The 25,908-nt window shown below is 36.7% G+C and overlaps 1 protein-coding gene across 7 annotated transcripts in view; it reads left to right on the top strand.

Moving 5' to 3' along the window:
- The first annotated feature begins 8,076 nt into the window (after positions 1 to 8,076).
- SLCO1A2 (solute carrier organic anion transporter family member 1A2) overlaps positions 8,077 to 25,908 on the top strand; it is a 45,793-nt gene continuing 27,961 nt past the window's right edge. For 3 of the 7 annotated variants that reach the window (XM_046013615.1, XM_046013607.1, XM_046013613.1), the window contains exons 1-6: positions 8,232 to 8,353; positions 8,463 to 8,584; positions 14,221 to 14,362; positions 19,319 to 19,451; positions 22,569 to 22,675; positions 24,942 to 25,088. In XM_046013615.1, the coding sequence (XP_045869571.1) occupies positions 8,525 to 8,584; positions 14,221 to 14,362; positions 19,319 to 19,451; positions 22,569 to 22,675; positions 24,942 to 25,088 (589 nt within the window). In that variant the 5' untranslated portion in view covers positions 8,232 to 8,353; positions 8,463 to 8,524. Of the gene's footprint in view, positions 8,121 to 8,231; positions 8,354 to 8,462; positions 8,585 to 10,891; positions 11,004 to 14,220; positions 14,363 to 19,318; positions 19,452 to 22,568; positions 22,676 to 24,941; positions 25,089 to 25,908 lie in introns of those variants that run through there. The other 4 variants (XM_046013609.1, XM_046013610.1, XM_046013611.1 and 1 more) reach the window with 4 other exon arrangements.

Here is a 25,908-nt window from a genome sequence, read left to right as displayed (position 1 = left end):
TAACACTTAAAAGCTGTGTGTCCTTGCACACATTTACTTGACCTCTCTGTACCTTAATTCCACATCTTTAAAGTTAGGATAACATTGACATCATAGAGTTTTACGAGAATCAAATGGATTGACATCCATAAATCTTTTAGAATAATGCCTACAATATAGAAAGTAGTATATAATATTTATAGTTTTATTATTATCTCTAATTATAGTTTTTTTTAAATGTTTTCACACTGTATATACTATAATAGATCTTATGCTTTTCCAATCTGGTTATAGTCCTTTAAGAAAATCTGCTTTTTCGTGCTTTCCTTGCATATCAGGGCCTTTAAGAGTGTCCAATAAATAAATATCAATTAATACCAGCTTTCCCCTCATCCTAATTGTGAGTCCACTGAAAAATAAGACAGAGAAGTATAACACAGAGAGTACAAAATACCACTTTCAGTACTTAACAAGCTGATATGAGGGAATGTGGCTTACTTCTATTGGCAAGCAGGCTTCCTTACAGTTGACCGCCAGGATACATAAACTTCCCCAGGTAAGTCATTGGATCTGATCAGCTGTCTCACATGGAGTAAGTGAGGTTACAGAGAGAGGAAAGGCATTCCATGCAAATGGAATTCGATCTGTGTAAAAGGAAATAGTAAGAATAAGGAATAATAATGTTATATTTTCCCTTTTTCTTCTTCAACCATGGAAAGATTTTACTTGACTTTAATGTCTTATAAAACTTGCTTGTTGAAGCAGTCTAACAAAGCAATCGTGGTAACTCAAACTATGTAGCTCAGATTTCTTTGGCCACTTTCTCCACATAAAACTTGAATTAGAAAGCTGGATATGCCTTGCTATGTGAAGATTTGATGACCACAACTGTGTTTACATGATGTAAAAGTAATCGATTAATGTATGAGTTAAGAGAAAAATCAGTTCATTTGGTGCAAAGCCTCATGTCTTATTGGGTATCAAAGGAGATTGCAATGTCTGTATATGTAATGCCAAGAGCTGGCCAATTGTGCGACTCTGTTAAATCTCCTGAGTCTATTACTAAGAATTTAAAGCGGGGCGCCTGGGTGGCTCAGTGGTTTGGGCCGCTGCCTTCGGCTCAGGTCATGATCTCAGGGTCCTGGGATCGAGTCCCACGTCGGGCTCTCTGCACTGAAGGGAGCCTGCTTCCCTCTCACTCTCTCTGCCTGCCTCTCTGCCTACTTGTGATCTCTCTCTGTCAAAATTAATAAATAAAATCTTTAAAAAAAAAATAAAAAAATAAAAATAAAAAAAAAAGAATTTAAAGCGTTAATGATTGAAGGTATATTATCCAGTGATACAAATAGCTACCCTTCACTGAATGCTGATTGTGTGCTAACAGCCTGCTATGCATTTATTACATATTATTTTAATTCTACTGCACCTGACTGTGGTTGAATTGTTTATTTTTTTTTCTGCCTCTTATCTTCTGATCCTCCCTGCATCTCAAGACACTGCCTTCTAAAATTGAAATTTCCCAGGCTCTCTTGCAACTGATTTCAAGTTTGTGAATGCCAGGTATTGGTGTAAGACTGGGGTTGTTAAAATTGAAACAAATAAGATGAGCCTTGGAAATTCCTAGAGCAGACAATACCAGTTCACTTGTGCCAAAGAAGCTTAACTTAGCTTATTTTGGCAAGACTAACTGGATGTGGGTCATTTCTTGCTTATGCTTCTGGAAATTGTAAAGAAAACTTAAACTCTTTCCCAAAGTTAGTATGAAATAACCACTGACCAATTCACTATCATTTAAGGAAATTCTAATATTCTGACCAACTGCTCCAAAAATGAAATAGTTACTGTTTTCTTACTATATATTTTATAATAATATCCTTCTGACCCTCATTCCATGTTTTGAGTGCTCCTAGTTTTTCTAACTTTCTTTTTTTTGGTATATGGTATATGTATAGTAAAAGTAAACTTTTACTAATTACTACTTCAGTGATTCATTGGTTTGACTTCTGTTGTTTATGAAGTTTTGATGGGATTGTAAAGAGAAGAAAAGCCTGGGCATATCCTTCCTCTGTAGGTGGTGCTTCTGGCCAGGGCTGTGTATTCTTAAGGACTCCTGCTCCTACTACTTCTCCTCAGGCCTTTTCCCTTTTTGATTCAGCCTTAGGTGTGGGAGTGACTTCCTACTGGTATAAATCTCTTGATTGCCCATCATCTTTCCAGTTTGACTTTTTTTTTAAATTAATTGATTTATTTATTTTTCTTATTTATTTTTTATTTTTTTATAAACATATAATGTATTTTTTATCCCCAGGGGTACAGGTCTGTGAATCGCCAGGTTTACACACTTCACAGCACTCACCATAGCACATACCCTCCCCAATGTCCATAACCCCACCCCCCTCTCCCAACCCCCCCTCCCCCCAGCAACCCTCAGTTCCCAGTTTGACTTTTAAACTCTTCTGACACTTTTATATCTGGTTTTCCATATTGAATTCTTTCATTGAACTACCTGTCACAAATTCTGTTTTCCTGTTTGGACCTTGGCTGATACGAAACATATAGACTGTCTTCATCATGTGGATAGATAAGGTGACTTGTACAATATCACACAGCTAGTTTAACAACAACCTTTCAAACCAGCTGTGCTTCAATTCAAAGCCCAAAAACGTAAACTATTGTGCTGTATTCAAACAGTATTCCAAATGAATATCCAAATAAAAAGTTTTCATTAATTGCCTCTTCTCAGCACTTAGCTCAAATTGTCTGCATAATGGCATTAGCATAATGGCATTTAATCGTCTATCTCTCCCAATACCTTATGAGCAAGCACATATGTTATTCATCTTTGTATCCCTAGCACCAACTACTGTGATTGGAATGCGGTAGAGTCTTCATAAATATTTGGGGAATGAATGAATAATAATCATTGCCATTTACGGAGTAACTATTTCATTCCAACAACCCCACAAGGGGCATTATGTAAATTTTATAACTCAATCTGCATTAACAGTCTCGCAAGGTAGGCATAAACACATAGTTATCCCACATCTTAAGCAAGGAAAAATAGGCTCAGAGAGTTTAAACAACTCACAACTAAACTAGAATTCGCTAAGTAGGGTTCAAGTTCTGACATTTTTACTCATCTAGCTCCCTCCATTAATGTGAATGAACGAATACATAAATCAATGGGTTGGGGGAAAATGGAAACATTTTATAGGATTTTCTGTTATTTGGGGAGCTTTAAAAACATAAAATCTTGGGCACCTGGGTGGCTCAGTGGGTTAAGCCTCCGTCTTTGGCTCAGGTCATGATCCCAGGGTCCTGCGATCGGGGAGCCTGCTTCCTCCTCTCTCTCTGCCTGCTCTCTGCCTACTTGGGATCTCTGTCTGTCAAATAAATAAATAAAATCTAAAAAAAAAAAAAACCCAAAAAACAAACAAACAAACCAACCCGTAAAATCTTATCTCTGTGAGGAAAAGAAGCAACTCAGTATCTACATGCCAGAATTAAATGAAAGAACATGTTTTTGTATCCAAAAATTAGGTCTATACAGGCAAAAAGAAGAAAAGAATTGGGATAATAATCTGACGAAATGAAAGAGTTTAAATTGCAAGTGTGGAAGGGGCACCCAAATTGTTCCATTGGTTGAGCCTCCTACTCTTTGTTTTGGCTCAGGTCACGATCTCAGGGTCATGATCTCAGGGTTGTGAGATCAAGCTGGGGTCAGGCCCTGAACTCAGTAGTTCAGCAGAGAGTCTGCTTGACATTCTGTCCCTCTGCCCCCACCCTTGCCCCTGCTCATGTTTTTGTTCTCTCTCTCCAAAATAAATCAATCTTTTTAAAAAATTGCAAGTGTGGAAAACAATGGCTTTATCTAATCATTCTCTAGAATGATTTGGCATGGGATATAACACTGATGATATTTATAATCAGTTCAAAAGATTTAGAAGTCAGGTTTCAGCTTTACTTTTACACAGCTTAGTCTCTTATCCGGAGTTAGTATATTATCCAAAGTAACAGGTGGGTGTTTTATTGCTGTTGGAGGCTTTTGTCCTTGTGTTTCTGTGTCTTCCATTTTTTTCCTTTGCACGGTGTAATCAATGTATGAGTCTACGACTCATTTAAGTTTCTCCTCTACTTTTGCCTGGAGTTATGCATTCCTAGTCCCTCCTGTGAATGTAAGAAGTACAATAATGCCTATATTTGATGAAGTTCTGGGATCTAGGTGAGGTTCGGTGGGGCGAGGTCCGGAGCCGACGGCTAAGAAAGAATTCTTAAGACGTGTTTGGTGCAAAAAGGTTCTTTATTAAAGCACAGGGACAGGACCCGTGGGCAGGAAGAGGTACTGCCCCAGGGATATGAGGAGTGGTCTATCATATACTTGTAAGTTGGGAGGGGGTTAGGGATGGTGTAAGTCTCTACGGAATTTTGGAAGCAAGGTCTCCAGGAGCTTGAGGGTCTAGCTATTGTTTGAGAGAAAGGCTATTTATTACCAGTAATAAAAATCTTCTCATGAGACCTTTTAGGTGTATATCAGTGGGTCATATGCTTGGGAATGATTGTCGACACTGTCTTGGAGGTTTAGAGATAAAGTTTCCTGAAGGAATTGTTAAAGTAGACTTACAGGATCCTGGTTGGGGGTAGGGGGTCAGTCAGGTTAGGATTGTCCTTTTGCCCTTAGCAAAGCCTCAAGGTGAGGGCAGTTGAGTCCCTAGAGGAGAGCCACTCTGCCTGCTTCAAGGGCTTGTCAGTAGGTAAGGAAATTTAATGATTTTCTTCTGCCTCTCGTTCCCACATCATATTTGTAAGGTTGAGTTGCAGAATCCATTATCTTGTTTTTTGATTTCAGATGAAAATTAACTAATAGAAGAAAAATATTTGGAATCATCACACAAAAAGTTATTGTTGCTTCTACACATGCCTTATTGGCACTTAGTTGATTTGGTATTGGTTGAAATTATTCAGCTGGATACCACCAAGAGGCTGTTCTTTTCTTGGAGAGCTAGGAGAGATTTGAAGGTTCTGGAAATGAACAACTTCCATAAGATTTTTTTTTTTTTTTTTTTTTTTTTTTTTGGTGCAGCCCTCTCTTTTTTTTAACATCCATCCAAGGGGAAGGATGATAAGTATTCTTCTTCCCTAGTTTTGCAATAATAAAGGAAAGCCTTTATTTTTATTTATTCAATAGTATAGAATAAGGTAAAATTAAACAGAAGTATTTCCCCCAAGTGATTTATAGTAATAAAAAACTATGTCTAGATACTTAACACTGGGGAAAAATTACAAACAAGTCCATTTATTTTGTAAAACATTATATTCTTCTGTGATTGAGACATATCACTAAAGGCTGACAACCCAGGGATGCCAAAAACCTGGTGTTGCTTTTCAATGGTTATAGAGATTCAGTCATGCAAGATGAAAAGCTCTAGAGGTCCAATGACCCCAAATATGCATTTAGTTAACAATTCCATAGTGTGCTTTCACCACAGCTAAAAAACAAATAAAAAACAAAGAACCCCAGTAGGGTTCCAATGAGTAGGCATGGAAGAAACTCAACCATATTTGTGCAAGAATGCATACTAAAGAATTAATTGCCCCTTTTTGAATGCTGAGAAGGAGTTAGAGAAGGAAAATGTTTCTCCACTTAATAAAACTTGAGCAAGTTGTTTTCATTAACAGTGATGATTGATGGAGATTTGTTGATGACATTGCAGTCCCAGGAGCAGAAGTCACCATACAAACAACACTGTGCTAACAAAAGGGGTTTGTTCACATGGCTGGCACTGGCAGGGCCACGAGGGTATGAAGAAACAACGCGTGCGTTCCCTGATTTGGAGCCAAAGTACTCAACAGTGATTGTGACATTAACTATTGGGTTTCATGATTTTTTTTTCCATTTTATTTATTTTTTCAGCGTAACAGTATTCATTCTTTTTGCACAACACCCAGTGCTCCATGCAAAACGTGCCCTCCCCATTACCCACCACCTGTTCCCCCAACCTCCAACCCCTGACCCTTCAAAACCCTCAGGTTGCCCCAACCTCCCACCCCTGACCCTTCAAAACCCTCAGGTTGTTTTTCAGAGTCCATAGTCTCTTATGGTTCGCCTCCCCTCCCCAATGTCCATAGCCTGCTCCCCCTCTCCCAATCCCACCTCCCCCCAGCAACCTCCAGTTTGTTTTGTGAGATTAAGAGTCATTTATGGTTTATCTCCCTCCCAATCCCATCTTGTTTCATTTATTCTTCTCCTATCCCCCTACCCCCCCATGTTGCTTCTCCATGTCCTCATATCAGGGAGATCATATGATAGTTGTCTTTTTTTAAATAAGGAAAATAGATTTAATTGATTCATTTATTTATTTTCTTCCATTAAAAATTTTAAAATGTGTCTGAAAAACTGAACTGTTTTAGGGTATGCTTAGTGTTAATTCAATCACATTTAACTTCTTCAAGTGCTTAGCTTCAAACACTACCTCTAAGACAACTGTTTATAAAATTTTTCTCAAGACAATAAACACATTTTGAACAAATCTTTGAGTCATGGTGATAAAAACTGTTCAAGATGGGTACATAGTATCACTATGCAGAGAAGAAACTAGAGAGTTCCTGTTTGTGGGATTTTCCATGTTACTAACTCCATCTTCTATGTCCTGTAGCCACCGCATAGGAAAAATAGGCATTTAGAATAGTCATGACTTTGGCCACTAAAAAGAGTGAAGCTAATTTTGACCTGGAAGAGGAATAGGTTTTCTCCCTCTCTTATTGTTTGATTGGGTGACCATGATTGGGCTCAGATATTGGCAGGGAAAACAGAAGGGAAAAAAAGAGAAGAGGAAGACTGGATTCTAAATCCCGAGAAGGAAGAAATGAGGACACTTGAGAGGTTTCTGATAAAAGCAGATATATTACAAACGAGGACTGAAGACTAGCAGTTCCCATTCTTTTGAAAAATTAACCTTATCTATTGGTTTTTCCAAAATTAGTGCCATGTGCTTGCTCTCTAATTAAGGTGGTTTGGCATTTTATGGGGGAGATTCCAGCATGAGTTCATTTGTAAGCTATTCAGTTTACCAAGACTGTCTTTAATAATTTTCACATGTGATCTACGAAGTTTTCACCACGTAGGTACCAGACAATTTGTATTTGGTCATATACTGTTCAGTTGTATTCTAATGTTTTATTTAAAAGTTTTACCTCTTTCAATAAAAATATAAGTTCCTTGGGATCTGGGTCCAAGTGCTTTCCATAGTCGCTTACACCTTTATATTGTTTATATTGTCTATAAGACAACTTACTTTCTTGTTCAATGCTAAAATCTTGTGCTTAGCCCTATGGTTGGTACGTAGCTGACTTTCAAGACATGTTTGTTATGTCTGTGAGAGGATGAATAAAGAGAACTAAGCTCATACATAATTGTTCAGTGGCTGTTGCCTTAATGCATATAGGGAAGTGGGATTCAGCAAATGTATAGAGGGAAAGCAATTAGGTTTTATAAATTAGTGTCACTGAGAATCAGCTGTAAAATGGATAGTGTTCAGAGCATTTTAATATATTCATGCTGGGAATACTACTAAGGTATCATTCTGGCAACTTGAAGTAGATTTAGCAGAATAAATACTGTCAGAGTGAAACACTTTGGTTTTGGTGCAAAATAATGCCCTTAGTTTCAAGACACAAGCAGACAAAATCTTTGCAAGGGGTTAGTAGAATTTCATAGAGTTTAACTCATCTTGTTTTACATATAAAAATGTGTGACTAATATATATATGTATGTAAATACATATATATCTGTATTTATTATGTGTGTAGGCATATAGATCTCCATTTACATGTTTGGTCTTCTTCTAAACCTCACATTCTAACTTGGAACTGTAGGGTTCTTTTCCAGATCATAGAATTATTTGTTATTTTTACTTAGGCTATTTCCATAATTAAAATTCCATATCTCCCCAGGTTTCCTTGAATCAGCAGTGCCCCAGAAAACGTTTCCCTTCCTGAGACTCCAGGGAAGTCTTGGAACGCAAAGAACTTGAAGAGGGAGCCTGGCCAAATAGAGATTTTTGAGCCTTGGTAGGCTTGCTGAAGCAGATTTTTAGCACAAACACAAATCAAAGTCTTTGTGTACTTAAAAGCAGCATTTTCATGTAAGTCCAAAAAGCTCACTTTGGTTCTATTTGTTTGGCTAAAGAAATGAAAAGCTTTGTTTTAATCACGTGGTCATTATTTTGCAAGGGGACCATAGCAAATTATTCTAATATCTTTAATCTCACTAAAGAGTAACTAAAGTTATTTGATGTAACTTTCTCAATAGAAAATTAGCAACTAAATCTTCTCTAACGTCATTATTTTCTTCTAGATCTGAATCAAAGCTTCTCAGGTATTTTTGTAATACAATGAATTCTGATTGTTACTCAGATTCCGTGTTTCCCTCAACAGAATGACAATTTATGATTTTGTCAGTTAATAGATTTTTGTCTTCTTAAAAGGATAGAACTAAGAAATATCAAGATTTAAAACCTAAAGGCCTTGGAATACTCAGAAGAGCAACATGGCAGAAATTGAGAAAAGAATTGAAACCCATAGAATAAGATGTCTTTCCAAGTTGAAGGTATGGACTTGTGTGTGTGTGGATATATGTATATGTACCTTTTTTTTTTTTTAACCTAGAGCTTGTAAAGTTGCTCACATTAAGTGATTTAATGTTAATGTCACATTACCTGATATATTGATAATTTCTTGCTTTGCTGAGGTTGGTTTTAAACTACGGGTTAAAGAGAGCTATCAATTCAGGCAATTTAATCAGAAATGATTTTGAAGAACTTAAATGGAAGATAAGATCTTAAAGTTTTCAGGCACATAATATATTACATCAGGATTTAATGTGCTGTATCAAAAGGCCATTTTAATGCTCACCCTTATGGAGTTTCTAGTCCATAGGAGTATAGGGGTCTCTCCTAGAAAATGGTTCACTGGGCAGAAATGCTTTGTTGATCTGCATGCAATGATTACTTCAAAACGACCCAGTAAAACAAATGTTTACTTCAAGCTTTGGCAACATATCAATCATTCTCTGTAAGAATAATGCCCATTTTGTTAGCCATTTCTGGTACTCTTGCCTATTTCAGAGCAAGTTCTTTTTGTATAGCTTCAAAGCCATTTGCCTTCAAAGAAAATTTGAATTTGTTTTTAAACCAAGGGATCTGGGAATTTGTCTGGATTCTTCAGCTAGTGCCAGCAAGTGGCTTCCAGACTAAAACTGCCACCAATATTCTCCCTATTAAAGTTTGTTTTCTCTTCACACACATGTAGGGAAAATCTACATATGTGCATAAAATTAGAGAATTATGATCTAGAACTAGAAAACTACTTTTGGCTAAAATGTCACATTAATTATTTTTAAAATTCCTCTTAAATTGTCCCCAAATTCTCTTGTCCTTTTTCTAAAATTGAGTGGTTAAAAATAAGGATCTAGGTGTAGGCTCCCTGTGTTCATACCAAGGTTCAACTGTATACTTGCCATGTGACCTTGGACAAGTTCCTTAACCTCTGTGTCTTCAGCTTTCTTAGTTGAAAAAGCTAAGAACAATACTCCTATTTCACAGGATTTTTTCCCCTTTACAAACTTGGAAAAATGACTAGAATATTGTAAACATTCAATATATATTAGCTATTACTATTGATAACATTATATGTTAACTAACTAGAATTTAAATAAAAACTTGGAAGAAAAATTAATAGCATTTTATAATAGTATAAAAGTCAAGTAAGTCAATCAGAGAAAGAAATTATCACATGGTTTCACTCATATGTGGAATAAAAGAAATAGTGAAGAGGATCATAAGGGAAGGGAGGGAAAACTGAATAGGAAGAAGTCAGAGAGGGAGACAAGCCATGAGAGACTCTTAACTCTGGAAAACAAACTAAGGGTTGCTGAAGGGGAGGTGAGTGGGGGGATGGGGTAACTGGATGATAGGCAGTAAGGAGGGCACATATAACACTGGGTGTTATATGCAACTAATGAATTATTGAATACTACATCTGAAACTAATGATGTACTACTATATGCTGGCTAATTGAATTTAAATTTTAAAAAAGTCAAATCAGGTGTTATTTATAAACAATTGCTCTTAATTTAATATTTGCTTACTTTGGAGTTTGGCAAGATTAGATATTGATGTTCATGTTATGGCAAAATATTGAGAGGACAAATTTATCATATAAAATTGGATACCAAATGCCTAATAGTCAGATTTTTTTTTTTTGCTTCTCTGAACTTAGAAATATGCATATTAAACAAAATTCTTTAGAAAGCATCAGAGTACTGTACTCAATAAGTTTGCTTCGAACTCTGGGCAGTACTATAAATGCTGGTAAGACTAGCTACATAAATATAGAGGTTATTTTGCACCAGATATGAGTCAGAATAGCACGAGTTGCTTTCACTTTGTGACTAGAACCAAACTCTTTTGGCTACCCAGCTAGGTGTTTTAGGAAAAAACACTGGGGTCATGATTCACCTAGTTTCCTTCCTTAAAGTGTAAAAAAAAATAAATTATTCTCCCAAATATATTCATAGGTTATTTGGTAGGCCTTACTTTTAAATATAAAACCTGAGTTATAAAATCATATGAAATTTTTTATTCTCAATCATGTGCTCTGCAAAGATTTATACTGTGAAGTTGGTTTCTACAAATGACATTTACTATAAAAGAATAAACAGCTAGAGATATAGCCATATTATCTTCTCAACCAAGTAACAGGTTTGACTCATACTGAGCTTGCTATTTAAATTTCCCAGGTGTTTTTCACATAAATTTCTATTCAGATTTCTCCAAATGAATGGGTATAGCCAACCCAGCTTAGGAGTATTTATTTAATTCTATTATATTTCATCTTATATTCAATCTACTTTCAGCTCTGACCACTTCTTCAGGATGTTGCTGAATACTTATTCTGTCATTCATTCAGCAAACTTGTATTGAGTGCCTACTAGTCTTTAAGTATTTACTAGACCCAAAGATACAAAGGTAAATAATATATGAATCCTATATTTGAATTATTCACAGTATAGTGAGGGAGGAGGTTATAGGCATCCAAGCACATACATAACGTGCATTATGATAATAGCTACAATAGAGACAGTACACAGCAGGTAGGTAATGAGTGAGTAGTCAAGTTTGCCTGGGGAGGAGAGAGACAAGGAAGGCTCCACAATAGAAATGATGGTAGAGTTGATAGTAGAAATAGAGTATACATTTAAAAAAAAAAAAGAAATAGAGTATACATTTATCAGATGCATAAGGGGAAGAAAAACTTTACAAGTGGGATACCATCCTGTAAAAGGCTCTTGAGACATGAAATGGCATGGTGAATTAAGAAACTGTAAGTAAACAGAACTGAGGAGACTATGCTGAGTGAAGTAAGTCAAGCAGAGAGAGTCAATTATCATATGGTTCCACTGACTTGTGGAGCATAAGGAATAACATGACATTGGGAGAGGGAGATAAGTGAGTTGGGGGAAATCGGAGGGGGAGACAAACCATGAGAGATTGTGAACACTGAGAAACACACTAAGGGTTTTGGGGGTTGGGTGAGCCTGGTGGAGGGTATTAAGGAGGGCACGTATTGCATGGCGCACTGGGTGTGGTGCATAAACAATGAATCTTGAAAAACTGAAAAAAAGAAGAAGAAGAAGCTGTAAGTAGTACATTATGTCCAGGGACAAGCAGATATAGATGAGATATAGATGAGACATTTTTGTCATCTAAAAAAGTAGAGATTTTTGTTTATGGGAAATCACTAAAACATTTTAAGAAGTGAGTTATGCATTTTATTAATTCATTTGACAGATATTTACTAAGCTCCAAATTAGTGGTGGTAGCAAGTAGAGGGAGTGTAGGTGTGGACAAGACTAGAGGCAACTAAGGAATACTGGCAATTGTCTCAGCTAAACTGTGTACATTTGAGAGATTTCAGCATATGGGTGATAGGGAAAGGTATGGGAATAAGTGAGATTTCTTAGGGAGAGCACATATAGCACAAAGAGTAGAAGATATAAAACAAACACCGAAGGGGCTGGCCAAAGAGAAGACTGAACAGAAAGAGTCTAGAAGGTAGGTGGACATTTAGATATACACGGGGGTAGGGAATTTCAGGAAGAAAGGAGTGATTAGTGGGGTCAAATCATTCAGAGACAACAGGTTAGTTGAGGACTGAGAAGTATCTATCGAACATGGAAACTAAGAAGTTGTTTTTGACCTTTCATGGAGTAGCTTCAGGAGAAGACAGACAGTAGGGAACTAAATGGTGAATGGAAGGTTAGAGTCTAGACAATAAACCTATTTTTCCAGATAGCCTGGTGTTAGCTGGAGTAGCAACTATCAGGGGTTAAGGAAAAAAAAATATTTTTTTAAAGACAGAAATATCTTAGATATATTTATAATGGGGAGAGAGGCAGTAAAGGGTGTGAGGTTGGAAATAGAGGAGAGAGTATTTACTGATAAATCATAATCTCAAATGGGAAGAATGGATTCAAAAAGCGCGGGTGGAGGGATTTTATTGTAATGGAAAAGGGACACCTATCCTTCAAAGGCAGGAGGGGAATTAGAGAGGAAGAGATGGAGGTAAGTTTGATGATGACAGCTGCAGAGATCATTTGCTGGTCATGAAAAGCTCCTAACTGGGTTGAAGACTGAGAAATAGAAAAGATTAATAATTTTGAAGGGTCTGTACAGATGCAGTATAAATTGTGGGGTTGGTTCAAGAATGGGAATGTGGCAGGTAGAGGGGTGAGATTTTAGGGATTTGAGTATAGACTGAATATAGACAAAGCATAGACTGAACAAACTCCCAGGATGGAATTATCATCGGGAAACATCTTGAAGTGGGACCAAGGAAAAAGTCTATGGCATAGGGTTGGAAACCACCATTCAAGATGACCTAAATCTATTCATCGCTAATTTGTTGGTGTTGAAGCAGTGCTTAATCTACCTAACTATACCATTACCCAATGTATAAGACTCCTTTGCCATCCTCTACTGAAATCTAAGTCTGTTTCTTTCTAATTTAATAAAACTACCAAAATTTTTTTTTTCTCATTTTATTTATTTTTTCAGCGTAACAGTATTCATTCTTTTTGCACAACACCCAGTGCTCCATGCAAAACGTGCCCTCCCCATTACCCACCACCTGTTCCCCCAACCTCCCACCCCTGACCCTTCAAAACCCTCAGGTTGCCCCAACCTCCCACCCCTGACCCTTCAAAACCCTCATGGGGGGGTAGGAGATAGGAGAAGAATAAATGAAACAAGATGGGATTGGGAGGGAGACAAACCATAAATGACTCTTAATCTCACAAAACAAACTGGGGGTTGCTGCGGGGAGGTGGGATTGGGGGAGGGGGAGCGGGCTATGGACACTGGGGAGGGGAAGCGAACCATAAGAGACTATGGACTCTGAAAAACTACCAAAATTTTTACTTTTCCATGTTTTTAGTGAGACCATACTAGCTTTTGGAGATCACAATGGTTCTATTTGTTAAGTTGTCCTTGATTTTTTTTTTTTAATGGAGCCCATCAACCTGACTGTCCTTTGAAACTATATCAGTATACAGGAAATGTAATTCAATGCATGGAAATTTATTGTATTCATATTCTTTTCTTATAGCAAATACCTGGTCAGTTTAGAAACATTTTTATAATGGCTTATAATTACTTTAATATAATATATGTAAATATATTATAACATATAACATGGTTTTAAATAAATAAACTGGGAGTGAGTAGCAATCTAATGTTGCATGACTTACCTATTATTTTGGAGAGAGCCTGAGCAAATTTGCTATAGAAATAATGTCTTTGTGTAATGCCACATTCCATTTTTTCTTATTGTATATGTCTTCTTTGTACTACAGATAGCATTATAGTGCTGAAGACCTATTTAAAACTATTAGCTATATCTTATTTAGAATGGCTGTTTCTGTGTATATACAAGATGTGCCTATAAAATAATGAGGCTACAACTACCTACAAAATTCAGTCCCACTTTGAATTTTCAAAGAGATAACATGGCATGAAAGACCAGAAGAATGGACCACATTAAAAGTTTCTTGCATATTCAAGAGTTACTTGCCTTGGAGACAATCAGTCTTATGGTAGAAGATATTTTGTCAACAGGTGGCAAATATAAACATACATGGTCAAAAATAAACTTTTCCTGTGTTTTCTCACATTCTTTTTTCCGTAGATGTTTCTTCTGGCAATAACATGTGCATTTGTATCCAAAACACTCTCTGGATCTTATATGAATTCCATGCTCACACAAATAGAGAGACAATTCAACATCCCTACATCTCTAGTTGGATTTATTAACGGGAGCTTTGAGATTGGTAATGAATTATTTTTGAATTACTTCTTTTTATATTTTATTTTATCTATAAAGCTACTTCGAATTTTATTCTCCTTATTTGCAATTTTAGGACATCTAATATAACCGAGTAACATGTTTTCCAAAAGGAATGAATAGCCTTGCTAACTTTGCAATATTCTTAGAAATAATTAGTTTAAATATTATCCCCCAAATAATAACCAAATATTGCCACATATCTCACCATCAGACTTTTTACCCTAATAGTTATTGGTTATCTGAATAGCAGAGTACTTAGAATTTTTGTACCTAATCTATCATTTGGTAATTTTTAAAAGCTCCATCTTCCTATTTAGAAGATACACATCATGGAAAACAAAGGAATCTGTTTTCTAGAGGAAAAACATGAATATTTTTCTTCTGCTGTTTCTGGGAGGTTAACAATTCTTTCTAAGTGTAGAAGGAAAAAGAAACTTTTTCTATCTCCCTGAATTTATTTCAGAAACAGACTCTAGGAAAGAATAAAATCTATTCTTACTGTCTGCTTTTCGTGGAAGACTGGGAAGATGTGAAGACATATGAAGAATGAGGAAGAGAAAGACTTCTCCTGTAAACAAAGCTGCGTAGAACTATGAAGGCCTTTCTTTCACAGTTTTAGAGTAGCTTCTACTTCCTCCAAGGTGCAAGTTATCTTTAATATACTTAATCAATATCTGGAAGAAAAATTGGGTTTGAGGAGAGGGAAAACTGAAACAGGTGATGCTTGATCTTGTCTCCTAGTGTTTAACCACACACCCCCAGACACAACTTTGCACCGTTCATGTGCTGGATCCTGGGGATGGAGAAAAGATATAACTCTTTATACAGTCCCGTCTGGAGCCAGCTCACAATCTAAGGGATGGCATTGATGTACAATAATAATTTTAATTGAATGCAGTAAGTTTGGTGGTATAGGTAGGTGCAAAGTCCTATAGAAACACACATCAGGGACACGGCCTTACTTGGGGAAGATGTTGAAGGATAAGTAAAAAGTTTTCTAGGTGAAGAAACAAGGATGTATGTGAAGGGAATTTCAATAGAAGAAGCTTAAAGGCGAGGTAGCATAATAATTTGTATGGGGAGTAACATTCAGCCCAATATTATTGACTCACAAAGCTTATGTGGAATTTATTAAGATAGGAGTCTGGAGAAATGGGCAGGGGTGAGAAATGGACTATGGTTAGCCTTGTGTGTTTGTTATGGAATTTGCATAAAATAAAAATTATAAAAGTAAAAAAAACCTTTATTTTAGTAAAGTCATCAAAATATTAAAATGACTGTCATATAGTAATAATTGTGCTTACCAATATACTAAATATAATATCTAAACTAATTTTTTTAAAGATTTTATTTATTTATTTGACAGAGAGAGAGAGATCACAAGTAGGCAGAGAGGCAGGCAGAGAGAGAGGAGGAAGCAGTCTCCCTGCAGAGCAGAGAGCCCGATGCGGGGCTCGATCCCAGGACCCTGAGATCATGACCCGAGCTGAAGGCAGCGGCTATAAGCAGGTTGATATTTTGAGGTATCTGCAACAACTATAATATCAAAAGAAAATATCTATAACTTCTATTGGTGACAATCTGTGACAAAATCTTAAGTACTGTTAATGCTATATAGTTTATACCTACTCTCACTATCAAAGAAAATGCTAGTATTAATTTTAATTAAAACTTAGTGAAAACAAAAGACACCACTTTTTTCTCACTCAACTGATTTCTATTCATGGACTCCTTGGAGGTTTATTTATACACCACAAGTGAAGAGCAGCTATTTAAAACAAAGATCAGGGGCACCTGGGTGGCTCAGTGGGTTGAGCCTCTGCCTTTGGCTCAGGTCATGCATGATCTCAGGGTCCTGGGATCAAGCCCCGCATTGGGCTCTCTGCTCAGCAGGGAGCCTGCTTCCCCCCTCTCTCTCTGCCTGCCTCTCCGCCTACTTGTGATCTCTCTCTCTCCGTCAAATAAAAAAATAAAATTAAAAAAAAAATAAAACAAAGGTCAGATTTGCTTTTAATCAAGGCCATGCTTGTGGCTATGTTAGAGATACATTTAAAGGTGGCCAGCCAACCAGAGAGGATCCTAACAGGCTAACACAAAAGCACAAGAGAGAGCTGTCTGGGTCTGAGTCAGGATCATACTATAGAAATACAGAGAAGAGGGTGACCTACAAAATACTGAGGAATTAGGTTCCTGCGAATTTAGTGGAATATTAGATGTGCCAGATAGAAAAGCAGGAATCCTCAGATTTACATCTTGGGCAATGGAGTGGATAGTGGTGGTGGGACAGAGAATAGGAGAAGGGGGATGAGACTGTGCTGGTGGCTACGGGGATGATGATGATTTCTGTTTAGGCAAACTATGGTATTAGCAGTGAGGCCTTTGAGTAATGATGTCTGCATGGCAGTTATATGAACTAGAAGCATTGGAGGAACTGTTTGGGCTGGAGCTACTGATTACTGAGTAAACCAGTAGTTCTTAAAAGTAAAGAACAGATGAGGCTATTTAGGGAGATGGTAAAGAGAGATAAGTACCAGGGACAAACGGTGGATCCTTGAGGTGCACCAATATTTAAGGAACAAGTGGAAAAAAGGAGCCCACCAAAGTGTTAAGAGAAGGAATAATCAGAGAATTAAGAGGGAAATTAGGAGAGAATATTATGATAGATACCAAGGGAGTAAAAGTTTCCAAAAAAAAAATTGTCAGTAGTCTCAAAAGCATTAGACATATCCAGTTAGACAAGGATAGAAAACTATACCCTGGGTTTTATGGTATGATAATTGATGATCTTCGCCAGGGCACTTTTACCTGAACAGTAGATAGAGAAGCTAGAAGGTAGGAAGAGAGCAATGACTTTGGGAAAGAAAGGGAGGGGAAGAAGTGGAATCTGTGACTACAGGTGACTGTCGGTTTGGAGAGAAACTAGAGAATATCTGTAATTAAAACATAGCAGAGAAAGAGAGACTTAAATTGTATGAGAGAGATTTTAATTCTTGCTGGGGAGAATGGGAGTGCCCAGACAGGGTATTGGACTTTGGAAGGTCGGATGGGCACCACAACCTCTGAAACTGAAGGAAGGTGGTAAGGCCATAAGGTGGGAAACATGACTGCCCCAAATTTCTTGACCAAGTAGGAAGTATTGAGAAAGTGAGTGGCAATCGGTGGCTTGAAAAGAATGATGAAGATCTGAAACAAGATGGGATTGGGAGGGAGACAAACCATAAATGACTCTTAATCTCACAAAACAAACTGGGGGTTGCTGGGGGGAGGTGGGATTGGGAGAGGGGGAGCGGGCTATGGACATTGGGGAGGGGAGGCGAACCATAAGAGACTATGGACTCTGAAAAACAACCTGAGGGTTTTGAAGGGTCAGGGGTGGGAGGTTGGGGGAACAGGTGGTGGGTAATGGGGAGGGCACGTTTTGCATGGAGCACTGGGTGTTGTGCAAAAAGAATGAATACTGTTACGCTGAAAAAAAATAAATAAAATAAAAATATTTAAATGCTAAAAAAAAAAAAAAAAGATCTGAAATAATGGTTGAAGGGAAGAGGAAGGGCAATTTACAGATGCCGATAAAGCGGCATTAGTTTGCTTACTTTTCCTCAGTAATTTTTATAGACCATGTTCTCCATACCCTTCAAAAAATCTTATCTAGTGGGTAATGGGGAGGGCACGTTTTGCATGGAGCACTGGGTGTTGTGCAAAAAGAATGAATACTGTTACGCTGAAAAAATAAATAAAGTGGAAAAAAAATCTTATCTATCCATTTCTATTCTCTCTCATCTGATTATTTTACCGACTGAGAAAGACAGCTTGAAAAGCTCACCCTTACATGGAGAGGAGGCTCTTCCTCTCTTTTTATTTCCAAAATGGATATGTATTTCCAATGATGGATTTCTAGAGATAATACCTTCAACGTGGATGTCTTTGATGATGGGGATTTTAGAAACCTAGGGAAGTCACTGTGGTAGCATTTGGTGGGGCACTGTCTACATGAAACAATGTAGGCGCCGACATCTCTTCTTCTTACAAGGCAGACTAGAGAGAAACAGATATGGAAATAAAAGTCTTCAAAATAATGCACTACTACTCGGAAAGTTATTAAAAACTTAAGGGAGAGTTTTTAAAATTTTTATAGTTCTCAAGCTCATCATAGAGGTTTTCCTATGCAGAGTAGGATCAGGGAAATTATTTATTACTAAATTTTAAATGTATCATATGAGAACTTCCTCATGTGTTTTGTTCTTACAACGTTTTATGCCATTCTTATCAAGGGCTTGTCCATTAGAATGGGGCCTCCACAATTAGTTTCTTTATCCTTAAACTTCATCCTAAGACGTGAATAAATTTATTATTGAATTTACTTCTCAAAGAAAGACTTACTTCTAAGACCCAGTTGGAGAAGTGAAGACCTACTATTTTTTACTTCTAAGAAGTAAAATTAGACAGAGATTTCTGGGTTGGTTATATTGATCAATATTCAATTATATTTAAATCATGAGTTAAAACATATATCTATCTGAATTTGATTTTGTCTTTTCTTTTCAAGCGTGGAGCAGACATGGAGAGAAAGGCCAGAAGTGACATATAGTCTAACATCTACTTTGGCATCCCATTTTTCTAAGCTACATAATCACATACACAGTCTTTAACATCTCTTAGAACCATTGCTCAGTCCCTTCCAATGGCTTCTCTTCTGCCCTCTTTAAATATTTGTGTTCCACAGAGATCAGTTTACATATTTGTTGAGATTGTGAAACAGAGTCATTCTTCAAGGCAGGAGTTGAGTCTTATTCATTTATTGTTTCATGTATTTCTAGCACCAGTCCTGGTACTCAAAAAGTTTTTTATACAATAAATGCCAGATAGTAAATGACTGGATGAAGCTAAGCTATTGATCATGCTTATTAAGATATTCATTTTTATCTTAATTTTTTCCTAGGAAATCTTTTGTTGATTATATTTGTGAGTTATTTTGGAACCAAATTGCATAGACCTATACTGATTGGTGTCGGATGTGTGGTTATGGGCCTAGGGTGTTTCTTACAATCTCTACCTCATTTCCTCATGGACCGGTAAGTATTCCAGTTTCTGGTGACTTTTTATGTTCAAATTTTGGCTGTATGAAATGAAACTTGAAATTTCCTTTCTAGGAACAATACTTCCTAAAAGCACAGAGCACAGCAATGGGAGCTGAAAGATGCAGATTTCGTTCCACAAGTCAGTTGGGCTCTAGGCTGCCTTGCTTCACTTACATAGTCACAATTTGTCCATCTATGAAACAGAGATTTGGGACTTTATGGAGTGGAGTCTGATGAAAAGGTCTTAGATCCTTCTAATCACAATGAGGTTCTGTTTACTTGTATGTAGGTCACTAAGAGACAGACCAGTCTGAAAGATGATTTTTATTTTCATTTTTACCAAAGTAATATGTGCATCAACTTGTAAAGTTAAATTTATATTGAAAAAAGAGTTGTCCCCTATCCCTTCAACATTGTTCATATTACTGCTTTCCAGGAGTAGCTACTTGCAAATCTTTTAGTACTTTCTTCTGCTATTTGTCTCCATGGTTCTAAGTAAATGTTCATCCTTTTAGTTGTTAATACTTTTGTGTTCTGTAACATATATTGATTTTCTGCTATAAAATTACATTCACTATTTCCATGTGTATGACTATATAAGTAACTTTCATTGCTGAACCATGTTGTTATTCCTTTCTTATATCATCTTTATTTTCCTTGGATTTAATAATTGTTCCCTTTTTATTTGAGTCATTTTCTTTCTTTCTTTCTTTTTTAATCTCTCACTAATCATCAGCAAAGTCTCCACTGATAGGGCAACATCTCAAAATGCTCATACATATCACAGGGTCTCATTTTTGTCTTAGACATAGTTCTTTGTCACCATCAATTCTTTGTCTGCAGTCTGAATGGGAATCTCCCCAGGCTTGGTGCATGGCTCCTTCCTTGAAATCTTCCCTCACTGTTATTCTTGGAATTTGTTTGCTTCTATTCTCCTTAGTTAACTTATATCCTGGCTATCATATCTTCTACTTTACTTTTTACTCTCACTCCATTTTGTGGAAAACATAATCTAATTGGTTTCTGAAAAAGTATGTAAAGGAAGTAGAAATTTCAAGACCGTGGACATCTGAAAATATTCTATTCTACTCTCATATTTGATTGATAGCCTGACTGATATAAAATTCTAAATTGGAAGTATCTTCCTAAGGATTTTGGAGACATCATTCCAATGTTTTCTAGTTTCCAATGTTACTATTGAAACTCTTATGCCATTCTACTCCCTGTGACCGGTTTCGTTTCTCTGGGAGCTACTGGGGTTTTCTTTTAAACTCTGGAGTCTGGATTCATCATAACCATCTTGGTATAAATCCTTTTCTTCCATTGTGCTAGGTGCCTTCAATATGGACAACTTACATGTATTATTTCTTTGATGATACACCTCCTCCCCATTTTCTCTTTCTAGAACATCTACTATTTGAATTCTGTATATATTGGATTAAGTTTATATATTTCTCATCTTTTTTCTCCAATTTTTTATATCCTCATCTTTTTGTAACTTTTTGGGAGACATTTTTATCTTCCAAAGCTCTGAATGAATTTCTAACTTTTGCTATCATATCTTTTGATCCTTGAATGTATCTTTTTAAGGAACATTTTGTTCTTCTTTCAAGAATGTGTCTTTTTCTAAATTTTCTTTGTCTAAATTTTCTTCATCTCTCTTCATTGTTTCTGTTTTCTGTGAGTGTACAGTTTTTATTTGTTTATGTCTCTATCTTTACCGTTACTGGCTTTCCCCATATATCTGGTGGTTCTTGGTTATCGAGTCATGTTTAAGAAAGAGGAATAACAACAACAAGCTAACTGGAAGTTCTGTGTATGTGTATAAGGCTTAATTAATGGAGGAGTCCTTTGTAGGGTGATTGATTGTATAGGTACTGGCTATCTTTTAGGTGGCTTAGAACTGCCCCTAAACGGTGAGTTATCTTAGGTGGTGATTCTCCAATTTGTTTTCTGGGAGGTGGGAACTTGGCTACCAGCACATTGGGGTGGGAATCTCAATTTTCAGTATGTAGATTTTTTTAACCTAAGGTCTGCAGATTTTAGTATGGCTTCCCTAGCCTCAGTATCTATTTAGTCTCTAGAGACAAAGGCCATAATCAGTTGCGATGGCAGAGGATGTCTATAAGGGCTTAACTGCTCCTTATACACACTTTAAAGCAATCCTCTTTTGGGACCATGCATGTCTCATGGGATCATGGGCTTGGAGACAGAAGCCTTTGTCTACAATTCATAGCCAAATTCTATGGGTATCTCTGGGCAGTTATTCTAAGGGGAAGGTATTTTAACCCTTTTTATTACGTTTTGTATCACAATGATCAGGATTTTTGGAGACATCCAAGCATAACACTCTTTAGCTTATTTGAAACTCAGAAAGGCAAGTTTTCTTTGGCTTTCTCTTCTCTAATAGAAATATAGAAATCAACCCAGTGCAATTTCTAACAAAGAAACCTGGGCATATTTTCCTTCATTGTTGTAGCATATAATTTTCTTTCTGGGAAAAGGCATGTGGATCTTGGGTAATTTGCCTAAGATAATGGTCACAGTTTATTAACACTTTTGTTCTAATGAGAAAAGAAAAAGTCATTACATCGTGCTGCCACAGTGTTTGAGATCCTCCTAAGGTTTCTCATTATGATGGGTACATGTTTTGTTTCTCTGAAGACACTAATGAACACATGAAGGGATTATTGTTCGGATTCTCAGCAAGTGGGAGACTTGTTTTGTTGTGTTTTTTTTTTTTCCCCCGAAACCCTTTAATTATATTTTGTTGAGTCTATCATTTTTCTTGGTTTCTGTTCCTTCTCCCACAGTAATTATTTCCAGGAAATGATCACCTAAAAACCACTGAAGGTTAATGTCAGATGATTTAAAAGGTAGATCATTCACATACAAATAATTGAAAGCTAGCTGTCACGGGATTGTACCTTGACAGTGAGTGGCAAGTTCTTTTTGATTATATTAATTTATGATGATTCAGTGGCAAAATGAAAAGAAGTCTTTCCTGGATTTAGATGTGTGTCTTAAGTGAAGCAGGTGTTAATCTGCACAATGCCCACATTGTCTTCATTGGCTCCTTAACATCCACACGTTTTCCCTGTGTTCCTACAGATATGAATATGAATCTACAGTTTCAGTTTCAGGCAATTTGTCCTCAAATAGTTTCTTGTGTATGGAAAATGGAACCCAGATTTTCAGAGCAACAGAAGATCCATCAGGTTGTCTACTTCATTGTACTGCTTTCTGTTCAGTGAATTTGTAACTGAATGCTTTCTGCTGAGGGGCTTTGAATGTTATTACGTTTGGTTAAGTGAGTAAGGTAAATGAACAAAAGACTTTTTTTTTCAGAGATTTTGGAGGAGATCATGGAGGGAAATAGAAATGGTCTATAATTTAAATGTTATTCCTCTCATATTTGAATATACTTAATAAGAATGTCTTATCTATTATTTGGAATGGTTAGTTAAAAATAAGTCAAAGACATCCATCCAAGGAGAATTAGAGTTAATTCCACAGAGGAAAACATCTTAGAAACAGGATTTATGCTGATGATTTGTAAATGAGTAACAGAAACAAAAAGATTTGTGTTATAACACAAGTCTTCTATAGCAGAGAAAGCAGGCAAGTATGCTGTGACTCTGATTTACTCTATTCTCTTTCTGCTGAACTAGGACATTGTCTTTCTGCTCTACTTCTTCCTCTTTACCAGAGATACTAATTTATATTCTCAAGCAATAGTGGTGCTTCTTCTGGCTTCCTGTAGTCCCAGATGCCAACATACAGCTTCTGCTCCTTCATATGTGAAGGGACCTATATAATAATCTGGTGATGCTTAGTCTGGAACTAACCCATTGATTTACTTCAAACCAGAACTTCTCTTCCTCTGATGGGGACATTTTTATGCTGGATTCATATCTGTAGGAATTACATTCGTCCCCAAGGCTGGGAATTTCACTGCTGGCATGGAATCAGAGGAAACTAAACAATTTCAAGGAGTATAAGAATAGCTGTCTCAGAAAATCTAAGCCAAAGCAACTCCCTGGGGAAACAAACAAACAAAAAAACCGTGTGACATCAATGGTGGCCTATATTTTTTTCTTGAACTGGCTTTTTCCAAAAACTGACCTAGGTCCTATTTCCTATATTTTTTTTTAAATCTGCATTGTAGTAGATAAATCAAACCTTCCCAGTCTAGTGAATTTCCAGAAAAGTACATTAATTCTTTGATCATCCGATATGTTAAATTTTGTCCTGGAGTAGGCCTAGAATTTGCCCAGGATCTCTAGACACTGAGCTCACCATAGGAAAAAAAAAAAGAAACATGAATACCCAGAAATGGGCATTATGATTTTCTGGACTGGGAATAACTGAGAGATAAACCTCACTAGATATTTCCAGGCCCAGCTGAGCTCAGGAGCCTCATATCTGTGGGTACCTGGGCAGATTATAGGAGACAAAAATAAACTGTCATTCACTTTTCTGAAAACATGACCCTAAAGAGTGCCGTGTCCTCCTGGCTTGATAGCCATATAGGCTTAGAACAGAATTGGCTGTTTTCAGACAACTGCCTATCTTCCTCCCTTTCATTCCCTTTGGCCTACTCTTTGTTATTCTACTGAGCAGTGCTGCTTCAAGGATTGGGGTTGGTTTCTCTGTTAAAAATGATTTGGTGGTTACAGTATACAGTAGGTTCTATAGAGAAAATGTGATTACTATCTGGTTAAATATTTTTAGTTTCTATAAAGTAATTAGAGCTGTAGAGAATTCATACTTCAGAGAGATTCTTATTAAATCTCACAGTATCAATTCTAGATAAAGATATTTGTGTTTGCTTCTCTTCCCTAAGTTAGTATAGAAGTGGGGTAGCTTTCACAGCAGCCAGCTGGGTTCAGTAGGTGCTGATAGACTGTCTCTCTGGAGGGAAAAAATTTCTGGCTTTTAGTGTTTATCAATTTGTGTGTGTAAATACTGCCATCAAACTACCAATGTGTTGCCATTAAATACTAAATTGAAAAGAGATGTGGATACCACTCATCTATCCCAACATAGTAGGAACTGGATCCAACATACCACTTACATTTGGCCATACCTAAGTACCCTGTCAGAAAATGCAAATAGGATGGTCCAATAATGCACAGCTGACATAGTAGTATAAATCATTGACAAGATGTCATGTCACATAAGAATTGAAATGTTGGGGCACCTGGGTGGCTCAGTGGGTTAAAGCCTCTGCATTCGGCTCAGGTCATGATCTCAGGGTCCTAGGATCAAGCCCCACATCCGGCTCTCTGCTCCACAGGGAGCCTGCTTCCTCCTCTCTCTCTGCCTGCCTCTCTGACTACTTGTGATCTCTGTCTGTCAAGTAAATAAATAAAACCTTAAAAAAAAAAGAATTGAAATGTTGACCAAAAATCTAGAAGTAAGTATTATTGATACTTTACTACCAAAACACTAATACAATATCTTTTTTTTCTTTTAATACAGACTGTGTGAAAGAAGTGAAATCATTAATGTGGGTGTATGTACTAGTAGGAAATATCATACGTGGAATTGGCGAAACTCCCATCATGCCTTTGGGTATTTCCTACATAGAAGATTTTGCCAAATCTGAAAACTCTCCTTTATACATTGGTGAGTTTGAAAATCTGCCTTAACCTCTTCTCAGGAAAGGAAGTTCCTTACAGGTGGATGTCAGTTACTTGGACTCAGTGACTTCCAGAATGACGAGCAGAGTACCTTGGTACAGCTGGTCATCAATAAAAGTTTACCAAATTGAGCTAACTCCAAATAAGCCTCTTTTCTAACTCTGCTTTTTGCTATTAAAAATACCACTCATCTAGTACCCCTGGAGTTCTCTTTGACTTACCCATTTCCTTGACACCATTCTATACCAAGTCTAAGTGACTTACCAATGTTTTCTTTAAAATGTCTCTTACATTCAAAATCTTTCTATTTTCATTACCTCTATTTTTGTTTGGGTCTTCATTACTTCATCTATAGATTATTATAACATCTTCATTGGTCACGTTATCACTAGCATTTTCTTTCAATTTCTAATAAACACTCTTGCAGTATATTTTTTCTCAAATAATGTTTTAATCATGTCTTCCTTACCATGTCAATAAAACATACTAGCTCTTCCTTTACTAAATCTAATCTCTCCAATTATTACTCAATCTATTTGGTTTCTTCAGAATCTCTCCATCCTAGTCAGGCTTTTTCAGATTCTTCCCAAATATCTGGTTCATACTTTTGGTTATGTTTCTTGAAATTTCCTTTTCTAAAATCAATCAATGTCACCTCCCACAATAACCAAAATAAGATCTACCTTCTTATGTAGTCTACTAATCTCCTAAGTGTTCTTAATTTATTATGAATAGCTTATTTGTATTCTTTAGTTGTTCCCTCTGTTGTTATTTACAAAAGTGTAACTTTTAGTTTGGACACATTT

This window comes from Meles meles, chromosome 7 (genome assembly GCF_922984935.1).
Source record: "Meles meles chromosome 7, mMelMel3.1 paternal haplotype, whole genome shotgun sequence".
Lineage (NCBI taxonomy): Eukaryota > Metazoa > Chordata > Mammalia > Carnivora > Mustelidae > Meles > Meles meles.
This window is presented reverse-complemented; position numbering and strand designations above follow the sequence as displayed.